General features: G+C 49.3%; 1 protein-coding gene and 1 long non-coding RNA gene across 2 annotated transcripts in view; both read left to right on the top strand.

Annotated features, from left to right (window-relative positions):
• Nucleotides 1-11,055, top strand: part of LOC135811240 (uncharacterized) — a 143,902-nt gene that overhangs the window by 100,448 nt on the left and 32,399 nt on the right. The gene's annotated exons all lie outside the window — the stretch shown is intronic.
• The window catches only part of LOC135812342 (nucleoside diphosphate kinase homolog 7-like), a 25,001-nt gene that overhangs the window by 2,231 nt on the left and 11,715 nt on the right, over nt 1-11,055 (top strand). Inside the window, exon 2 of the mRNA XM_065325722.1 lies at nt 7,747-7,799. Within this exon, the coding sequence (XP_065181794.1) occupies nt 7,747-7,799 (53 nt within the window). The remainder of the gene's footprint in view (nt 1-7,746; nt 7,800-11,055) is intronic.

Raw genomic sequence — 11,055 nt, 5'->3', positions numbered from 1 at the left:
GATGTGGCTTTGGCGAGGCCACGTGTGTTCCATGCAGACACGTTTGCATCAGCATCGCTTGCTGCATCACCGGCAGAGACGAACACAATACCTACCTCAATATCAACGAGACCCAGAAGAACAACTGCTAATTACACCATGACCTATTTCAGTACGGAAGTACCGAGCCAACGAAATACACAACAGGAACATGAGAGGAGGGATGGGAGGAGACGGGACCTGATTGCTCCGAGGCAGGACGTCGTTGAGGAGGATTCGGCCAGTGAGTCCAGTGATTCCGGTGAGTGTGAGAGCGAGAATGATTGTGTGAGTAACAGTGGGTGCGAGCGTGTGTTTCCTAGTAGGAAGTCATCAGTGTATAAGCATCTAGCATCTCGTCCTGATTGCTGTAAGGTTTATTCTGATTCTTCTTTTTCTGTTTTGTGCCGTGCTCGTCATGGTTATAAGTTGCAGTTGAGTGTGTTAGAAGCCGTTTGTCAACGTATTCATAAGCCTAATCTGTGTGTCCAGAAGGACAGCATTATTCGTTTGAAATTGTTTTAGTAGCAACTTGTTCTGTCTGTTTGGCTCTGGTTGGCCATGGTGTCATATCTTGTGTCACAGTATACTAGTAGTCCTTACAAGTTCGTTAAGTGCTTTCGCAGTTTTTCCTATTACCTTAGTGCTAGGATTATCATTTTCATAGGTGTTGTTTCTTCTCACTCCATTTCTCTTTATTAGTATCTTTCTGGATTGTTTTTCATTAGTACAACGTAGCTTCCTGAGGAGTGTTGTGCGAAAACTAGTTCGAAGTACAATTTTTTGTTCATCATTGCGTCCATATCACATTTTTCTTTCTTCCATGTTCTTCACTGCCTTCGTATCCACTCGTTTTTTTGAATACAATAAAAGCCTTTGTGATAATGTCGGTTCAGCTCGTTCTGTTGATCGCAATTCTAAAACTATTTTCGCCTCGACGCCTATTTAAATAATAATAATAATAAGAAGAAGAAGAAGAAAGGTTTGCTCCCCACACCGGAGCTCGCGCTATTCCGCCGACTTTACTTGACACTTGACTGACTCACGACTGCCATCCAGAGCACACGAGAAGTCCATCGAACCTTTGACTTGGCAAGCCTGCAAGAAAGCACCACTCCCTGCTCAATACACAGTGTTTCGGGGAATCACCCCTCATCAGTTGAGCTTGAGTAGGCTGAGGAAGATTGTGCCTGAAGAGCACCACTTATATAGTGCTCTCCAGGCACAAACATCACCAGGGATACAAACTTACAGAGACGCTCCGCTTCCAGCGCGACAAACACCTCGTGAACACCAGACAGTAGCGTGAGTCAGTGTCGCTCCTGGACGGTAAGACAAAGTCGGCGGAATAGCGCGAGCTCCGGTGTAGAGAGCAAACCTTTCTTACAAATCATCGCCGAAGTCGCAACCACTACTTAATAATAACAATAATAATTGTTATGAACCCTCTAAGATTCTCTAAATTGTCAGGATCGTACGACCACACGGCACGAGGACAACTCTTTTCCTTTACACAGTATATTTCACTTCATCTGATAATTAACAATGAACACTAATAACACCAGCTATTTATAGCATGCAGAAACAGCGTACATGCAAAACATAAGCATATAAAACTGGACATAACAGCGTATACAGCAAAAACGCACACAACGCATATAGCGTATGCCATGCAGCAACATCAGCGGTACGGCGGAGTCGAAATACAACATTTCAACGAATACAATGCCATAAGCGCGAAGGCCTTTCCCAATTGAGAACTGGTGGTTTACAACATTCTCCCCACCAAAGGGCTTCTCACCGCCGTACAACAATGCACACAAGTCAAAAACGATCCGGGGCTCTGACTACGCGCCCAGAACGCGTCATCTCCTGCTGCCGTGGTGGTGGTAACGGTGCTGGCGGTTCATACGCTGGCTGCTGAGGGACGATAGCAGGTTGAGCGGTATCGGCAAGCCCAGGAGCCACGTCCTGTGACGATACTTCTAATGGCACTAACCTTTGGATCGGCCTCAACAGGGTACTGGTACTCAACTTAACCTTGGCAACACGACGCTTGCCATCTCGACCAGGGAATAACTCGATGATCCGTCCCAAACGCCAGAACTGTTTGCGCTTGGTATCATCGAGAACAAAGACAACATCACCCACAGCTAAAGGGCGCGACATGGTCTGTTGGTGCTTGTTCAGCTGACTTAGGTACTCCACCTCCCAACGATTCTTGACATGCTTCAGTGTCTGACTGAGGTAACGCAATCTCGCTGACATATGCGTAGCGTCCGGGGTACCTGCTGGCTTCGCTGACGACATCCAAATGTTACCCATCATCATTGCAGGGGTTACTGGTGGCTCATCCAGGCTATCAGACACATAAGTTAACGGACGACTATTCACCACTGCTTCAACCTCATACAAGATGGTCTCAAGCTCCTGAACCTTCAGAAACGCTGTTCCCATTACCTTTTCAAGGCACTCTTCACTGTACCAACCATTCGCTCATAGAAGCCTCCATGCCATGGTGCAGCTGGAGGATTGAACATCCATGGCACACTCAGTTTGTCAGATGCCGCCTTGAACGTTGTAGCGTTGTCAGACCTGATCCGAGACGGCAAACTACGTCTCGCGACAAACTTCCGAAATGCCATCAAGAATGACTCGGTACTTAAACTATCGACCACCTCCAAGTGAACTGCTCTGGTGGTGGCACACACAAACAATGCTATCCATACCTTCGGAGATGACTCACCACGGCGCACGTACAACGGACCAGCATAGTCGATGCCGGTAGTTGCGAACGGCCTCTCGTGAACAACTCGGTCTTCTGGCAGCGGCGGGCAGACTTCTGAGGCAGCCTTAGCCTTGTAGCGGCGGCATGTAACACATCGCTGAGTAATGTTGCGTAGCGCTCGTCGACCACCGATAATCCAGAATTTCTGACGGATAAACGACAAGACTCCTTCTACACCTTGGTGCATCCTTTCAACATGCATTTTCTCCAACAGCAAATCGGTCAGATGATGTTTGCCTAACAGGACTGGGTGCTTGGCTCCATACGCCAACTCGCTGTGCTGAAGTCGTCCCCCGGCTCTGAGCACTCCATGCTCATCCAGAAACGGTGCAAGCTGATACACCTTCGACCCGGGCTTCACTGGTTGACCTTGCTTGATCAGCTCAAGATCCTCAGCGAAACATGCGGCTTGAACGATGCGGTACAATACGTTGTCTGCTGCAAAATAGAGTTCAGCACGAGGCTCAGTGTGCTTCCACTGCAACATCCGAGTCACCATGCCCTGTGCCCTCGACCATTTACTGAATCGGAGCCACCATTCCTTATCAGATTCTCGACTACAGGTGGTGGCTGACACTCGTACTTCTACACTGGACTCATCTGTAGCTGTGGTTGAGGATGCGGTGGGCCAGTCATTGGGCTCCGTGATCCAGGTTGGTCCGCCCCTCCAGAACGGACTACGGATCTGCTGTGCACTACTCCCACGCGACGGTAAATCTGCTGGGTTGTGAAGGCCCGGGCAATGGTTCCACACAATGCCGACCTTCTTCGATATCTCTTGGACTTGACTGACGCGGTTAGCCACAAATGTTTTCCATTTGTACGATGGATTACTGATCCAATGAACGGTAGTGAGACTGTCAGTCCAGCCATAGACTTGCGTGACGGTAACACGCAGCTCCTTCACCACAAACTCAGCGTAGCGAGCCGCTAAACATACTGCTTGTAACTCAAGGCGGGCTAACGTGGGCGGAGACACAGGTGACACTTTGGCCTTGGCAAATACCAAGTGCGACTGTCCATTGACGACTGCATACAAACAACATCCAAACGCTTTCTCACTGGCATCGGCGAAGGCATGAAGCGCAATCGGCGTGTCAAGATTGCAGCAAATCCAACGTGGTATATCAGTGCTCACCACTTCGGCCAACTCTCCCCACCATTGCGCACATGCGGCTGCGATGCCATCAGGCAACATATCATCCCAGTCGCCTCCGACTTTCCAGGCTTGCTGTAGCAGTATCTTTCCCGGCACAACTGCCGGTGCTGCTAGACCTAGCGGATCAAACACTGATGCAACACACTTGAGGAGGGATCGCCGGGTCCAAACAGACGGCCTATCGGACTCGCCTAGCGCTGCTATGCTGAGCAAGTCATCACTGGTTTTCCATTTCAGACCGAGAACTTTATCTCCGGCCTCTGGATCGCACGGGATTTCGTTGCCTCGCCACTTGCGTAACTCCATGCCAGCATCCGTAAGCACACGCATGCTGAACTCTTGCATCTCCTTAGCTTCCGAGGCATTTGAGACACTAGAGACCAAATCGTCAACGTAGAAACTCGTGAGCAAGAGATCAATACGATCTCGCTCTTTGGGTGTAGACAACGCCCGTAGCTCCTTCAAGTGATGCTGAATCACCGCAGTAAGCATGTATGGCGAGCAGTTTACGCCAAATGGCAGTTTCGTTAGCCTCCAGGTTAACAGTTCATCGCTGTCGCTTCGACCGGGCCACAAGAAACGCAGGTACGGACGGTCTTCGGGATTAACCGCGACCATGAAGAAAGCCTTGCGGATGTCCGCTTGCAGCGCGCTCTTATATTCACGGAACCGTAATAGCATACCTGCGAGACTCGGCAATAGCGACGGTCCAGGGTCAACCATGTCGTTCAACGACTTGCCATCTGGAGCCGTCGCCGAGGCATTGAACACCACTCTTAACTTCGTGGTTGCAGCGTGCTCGCGGAATACACCATGATGCGGTACATAGTACCCGGCATCGCTCTCACATGGCTCCAGCTCAATTGCTCCAAGCTCGCGGTACTCCCTGATCAGCACATCATCATAGAGCGCACGCTTCCCATTCCTCTTCAGCTTTTCAAGAAGCCGCGTTGCGATGACTCTAGCTTGAGCAAAGTTATCCGTTGGGCGACGCTCATTTCGCCACAAGAGACCCACTTGGTACCCGCTGCCCTGGCGACATAGCGGGAAAGATGGCAGGTGCTGATGTTGTTCTGGAGGTTCATCCAACTGCCATAGTTGTTCAATGTGGGCTGTGACACATGACACGGTCAACGGCTGACTGTTTCGACTTGGTGCAGACGCTGGACCAGATAATACATTACCTATCTCTGTGTTCCACACCGTCTCACCATTAACTTCCTTCTTGCTGTGCAGTACCGCGTTGATATAGTCTGCACCAATCAGCATATGTATTTCGTCTGATGTCCCTTGTTGAGGCTTGTCACTCAGCTCTACTCCCCAACTGTGCCACTGGGCAATGGTCTGCGGACTTGCGCACTTCAGGTCCATCTCAAGCGTTGGTTTCACGAACGCGCGTACCCGAATGCTAGCGGAGCTACCCTGGATCGTGATGGCGTACTTATCCATGCGCTGTTGGGTTGGTTCCGCGCCGAACGGCTTCACCTCTACATTTTCAACCCCAACGTGTTCTGCATCGATTGCTGACACCAACGCTGCAGTCACGAATGACGCCTCAGCACCCGAGTCCAGGAACACGCGAACCTTCGCGTTTCGAGTTCTTCCCTCAACTCGTGCCACTCCGGTCATCAGCCGCACACTTGGCGAGTGTAGGCAGCACGACCCAACATTCTTCTCCGTAACTATCTCAGTCGGTTTCTCCCGGCTGTAACCTGCTCTATCCAACACCTCATGTATTAGCAGGTGGTGTTTCCTCTGGCATTTCGTGCATCTCGAGCCTGACCGACATTCTCTGGCCATATGGCCATACTTAAGGCAGTTCCAGCAGAGTCTCTCTCGCTGCAGAAAACCCTTTCTCCCTTCCAGTGGCAGCGACTTTAGCTGCTTCTCTGCATCTGCGACCGATATCGCCATGCACTGTGCCGACGCCGTGGGCCTTGGCACGGATCGTTCTACTGGCTTCCTGGCAGTATCACCCTGTCGTCCGTGCGCGACCTGGTAAGACGCGCCGTGCTCCTGTACCTGGCGCAGTGACATCCCGTAGCACTGCCGTTCGACCAGGTACGTCTTCATCTCAGGTCCGCATTGCTCCAAGATTACCTGCTTTGCCATTGCTTGCAGCACCGGGGACATTTTTCCTATATCGGCGCTATACTTGGTGTCCACCTCGCCATCTTCTGTCATAGCGAGTGTGGCCCACACTTCTACTTCTCGGCAAACACGGACAACGTATTGGTGAAACGACTCATCTGACCGCTGCTTGCCTGTCAGCAATGTCTTCCACGCTTTATCCGGAGTCTTTCCGAGCGAGGCGAGCAACTCTCGCTTCGCTTCCTCGTAATTATTGCATCCAATACATATCCTCTCCGCTTTGCTACCCGCTAGCGCGATGCGCAGTCGCAGCAGCCATTCGCTTTCTTCGAACTCGTTCTTGGAGCAGATGTCCTCGAACAGGTCAAGATAACGCTCCAATGGCTGCGTTCCATCATATGAGGGGATTTTCATCAACGGTTGACGCCCCCCGCTGTTACTGGGAGCTTCCTCTGTACCTCCCATCGCGGCTTTACCATCACCCTCATACGCATTGGCGATGCGCTCGTTAATCTCCTTTAGTGTTTTGTCAAACTCGGTGCGGAGCGCCTCCTCTCGCCGTCTGGCACTGCGCTCCTCACGCTCCTCGTACTGTTGGAGCCTCTGCTCCACATGTTCCATCAACAACTCGCCTTCTAATCCTAACCGAACTCCATTGGCGATAAAGCTGGCTTCCAAATTGTGTAGTTGCTCTGCCATGCTCGCTCCTATCCTGGCGTGGTCGCCAAATGTTATGAACCCTCTAAGATTCTCTAAATTGTCAGGATCGTACGACCACACGGCACGAGGACAACTCTTTTCCTTTACACAGTATATTTCACTTCATCTGATAATTAACAATGAACACTAATAACACCAGCTATTTATAGCATGCAGAAACAGCGTACATGCAAAACATAAGCATATAAAACTGGACATAACAGCGTATACAGCAAAAACGCACACAACGCATATAGCGTATGCCATGCAGCAACATCAGCGGTACGGCGGAGTCGAAATACAACATTTCAACGAATACAATGCCATAAGCGCGAAGGCCTTTCCCAATTGAGAACTGGTGGTTTACAACAACTGTGGTTTACAATTTTCTTTGACGGTTGGTTAACCTTTCCAAGTCATTGAAGCAGTAATTAATCAACTGAAATCGATCGCATAATACTATGCAGTGATCATAGCGAAGGGCAAGTGCCAACATTGGGAGTTGACTTTCAAATCAGTCGGCATACTGTGTTCTATTGCAGTGAGTTGTTTTCGGCCACTACTCAATTTTCTCTTCGTTCCTATTTCTCTGCTTCTTTATTTCTATATGCCTGCCCGTGTCGTATTCTGTTCAACATTTTCTATCCATGCATTTCGAAACAAAAAAATTCCGCACTCATTATTCCGACACAGAATGCAAAGAAGGACTATAGGTTTCCTAGAACGTTTCTTGTTACGATTATCGGTTCCACACTTGGAACTGATGATCGTCACAGAAAAATAAACTACTTGTCACCGAGTTTGTAATTTTCGCTTCGTAGAGAAGGAGAAGCCGTAACTGATTTTTTCGCTTGGCCACTGCTGTGCCTGTACTGTCGGTCGCCTTGGAAACCTATATTATACCCACCGTGCCTTTTGTGTCGAGATAATGTAGATCATTTGTATCCATGTAATATTCTCAAGGTTTGTATTATTTTTTCCTGTTTTGAAGATCAAACTCGCAATGCCTGTCATGGATCAGATTCACTAGCATCGGCTGAAAGAGTAAGTTTGTGTTCCCTTAGTGTTCCCCATCACTCTTATCGGCTGAAAGAGTAAGTTGGTCTTCCCTTAGTGTTCCCCCACCACTCTTACTGAGATAGAGTGATGATGATTTCTGCACAGGACGTAGAAAACACGCCATTCAGTATGTGCACATCACTATGATGCCTACACCAATGTACAGTGAAACCTTTCTAAGACGACCGATCAAGGGACCTTGAAAACGTGGTCTCTGTATCCAGGGTTATTCGACTGGAAATAGCATCCCTGGGTCCTGGTTGTAATGGTCTTCCAGGACAGGTGGTCACTATGGCTGAAACGATCATTCAATAACTCCTAACGATCAACCAATATCATTAACGATCGATATATTGGTTTTATCGATTCTTGTCAGCTCTATCGAACACCAGTTTATGAAGAAATTCTATGATACCTTTGCTACGTTAGAAATTTGTGTCACCACACTGTTGACATCTGTAGATATCTGGCTCGTTTTATCAACATGAACTACTCAAGTAGAGAGCTTCATGTTGTTTCTAGAGCGAAGAATCTTGTCGTCACCCTCTGGCAACTGCTCTCATCTCTGACTTGTCCCACGAATGAACTGAAAAGGCAACGTCTTCTCTCCCGATCTCTTTCAAAGACACAAATCAATTTTACTGCACTTGAAAGTACATTATTGTACTCGTATCCACTATCGGATGGAGTGCAAGGGCTAGAATACTGTCACTAATATGCATGCATAAAAATTGTTAGCACTCGTTTTCAACACTAACGATTATCGATTGCACTCGTTTTCAACACTAACGATTATCGATTGCACTCTTAAAGGGGAAGTCCGGTGAAAAATTTAAATTTCAGGGTTGGTAGAGTTTCGGCCGCTGAGTCGAATGGTGTTGGTCCCACGTGTCTCCGACAAAGCGTTCTCGAGATATTTCCATTTGAAAAACTGAGTTTCGGGGGCCGCGCCATGACGTCATGCGGCCGCGCCACACCCTCCGCAACGTCATAGCGTGCAGCTAGGTCAAAAGGGGTGCGTGAAAGCAATAGTGTCAGTGCTATTTCAAATGATTTGGCGACCCATACTGCCATAGTAGGTGGTGCAAGCAACTCCGAAGACGTAACTCCTTGTGAGAGTGAGGATGCAGCCATGGCTGACCTTCATGAGTTCGGTCTGGGGCTGAGAACCTCGGTATTCAGCTGAAGAAATGGCCGCGCGGGCCGGTCAAGAGTGAGCGCTACTGAGTTTCCGACTGATGAAGAAGCAGCAGCTATTGCAGACGAGGCTGATATAATTATCAGATCGCTGGAGAGCAGAGTCGCCAAAATGGAGAAGAGTGATGCGAGTGCTCTAAATGGTAATCCATACCGATTCGCTTAGACTCCAGTAGCCTGCCACATGGTGATGTTTTGGTGCGAACTTGGGCATATTTCGGACTACTTAATTGGAGAACAGTGCAGGCTCTTTGAACCACGGGCACGACTCTTCGCTTGCAACGCTACGGGATCTGAAAGTTCTAGGTCCGGGAACTGTTCGCTGTTTTGTCACTTGTCACAGTTGTTGCACTCATCGCTGTAGCATAAAATAATGAGGCAGGAACGGAAAACTAAAATTTTCTTTCTCAAAGCACAACCACCGGCACCGGCAAGGAGAAACGCTCGTTCTCTGACTTCTGTACAATACGACTGATACGAGTGTAGTACATGACAAGTCCGTGTGTTGACTAGTTTTCTGAGTCTTGTGACTCGAGTCTTGTTGTACTACCGGTACTACCCCAGCACGGCAGTGCGGAAGTACTAGTTCCGTGTGTGATGAGTTTGTTGACTACACTACATGTATACAGCTAGCATGCACGCAGTGCATTGCTAGAGCCGTAGGCCAGTGCATGCCTACGGAAAAAGTTCAAATCGGAAACGGCTAAAATACGGTACAACCTCGAGGTTTACCGAGCTGAGAATCACAGGGTACGTAGTGGTTGTAACACTGAATCGAATGGTCTTGGTCCGAAGAAGCTGCGACAAACGGTTCCCCAATCGAACGCGCTCCGAATATGGCCGTTTTGTACACATCTAGATGGTGTGGCTACCTGACTGCACACTGTGACGTCATCACCTGGATTTGGGTGAGGCGCGCTCAAATTCGCACATGTTCGATTGGGCGTATCTGACGAACCATAGGCCGCAGCCTCCTCGGACAAAGACCATTCGACTCAGCGCCCCGAACTCTACGGACTGTGAAATTTAAATTTTTCACCGGACTTCCCCTTTAACGATCGATATGCGAGTTATCGGTATAATTGTTTCAGCCCTAGTGGTCGCCTTATCCGAGTGGTCGCCTTATCCGAGTGGTCACCTTATCAGAGTGGTCACCTTTCCAGAGTGGTCACCTTATCAGAGTGGTCACCTTATCCGAGTGGTCACCTTACCCGAGTGGTCGCCTTATCCGAGTGGTCGCCTTATCCGAGTGGTCGCCTTATCCGAGTGGTCGCCTTATCCGAGTGGTCACCTTATCCGAGTGGTCACCTTATCCGAGTGGTCAGCTTATCCGAGTGGTCAGCTTATCCGAGGGTTCACCTTATCCGAGTGGTCACCTTATCCGAGTGGTCACCTTATCCGAGTGGTCACCTTATCCGAGTGGTCACCTTATCCGAGTGGTCAGCTTATCCGAGTGGTCAGCTTATCCGAGTGGTCAGCTTATCCGAGTGGTCACCTTATCCGAGTGGTCGCCTTATCCGAGTGGTCGCCTTATCCGAGTGGTCGCCTTATCCGAGTGGTCGCCTTATCCGAGTGGTCACCTTATCCGAGTGGTCAGCTTATCCGAGTGGTCAGCTTATCCGAGTGGTCACCTTATCCGAGTGGTCACCTTATCCGAGTGGTCACCTTATCCGAGTGGTCACCTTATCCGAGTGGTCACCTTATCCGAGTGGTCAGCTTATCCGAGTGGTCAGCTTATCCGAGTGGTCAGCTTATCCGAGTGGTCAGCTTATCCGAGTGGTCACCTTATCCGAGTGGTCACCTTATCCGAGTGGTCAGCTTATCCGAGTGGTCACCTTATCCGAGTGGTCACCTTATCCGAGTGGTCACCTTATCCGAGTGGTCACCTTATCCGAGTGGTCAGCTTATCCGAGTGGTCAGCTTATCCGAGTGGTCAGCTTATCCGAGTGGTCACCTTATCCGAGTGGTCACCTTATCCGAGTGGTCACCTTATCCGAGTGGTCACCTTATCCGAGTGGTCACCTTATCCGAGTGGTCACCTTAT

The sequence above is a fragment of the Sycon ciliatum genome, chromosome 3 (genome assembly GCF_964019385.1).
Source record: "Sycon ciliatum chromosome 3, ocSycCili1.1, whole genome shotgun sequence".
Taxonomy (NCBI): Eukaryota; Metazoa; Porifera; class Calcarea; order Leucosolenida; family Sycettidae; genus Sycon; species Sycon ciliatum.
Note: the sequence above shows the minus strand (reverse complement) of the source record. Positions and strands in the feature narration are given on the sequence as shown.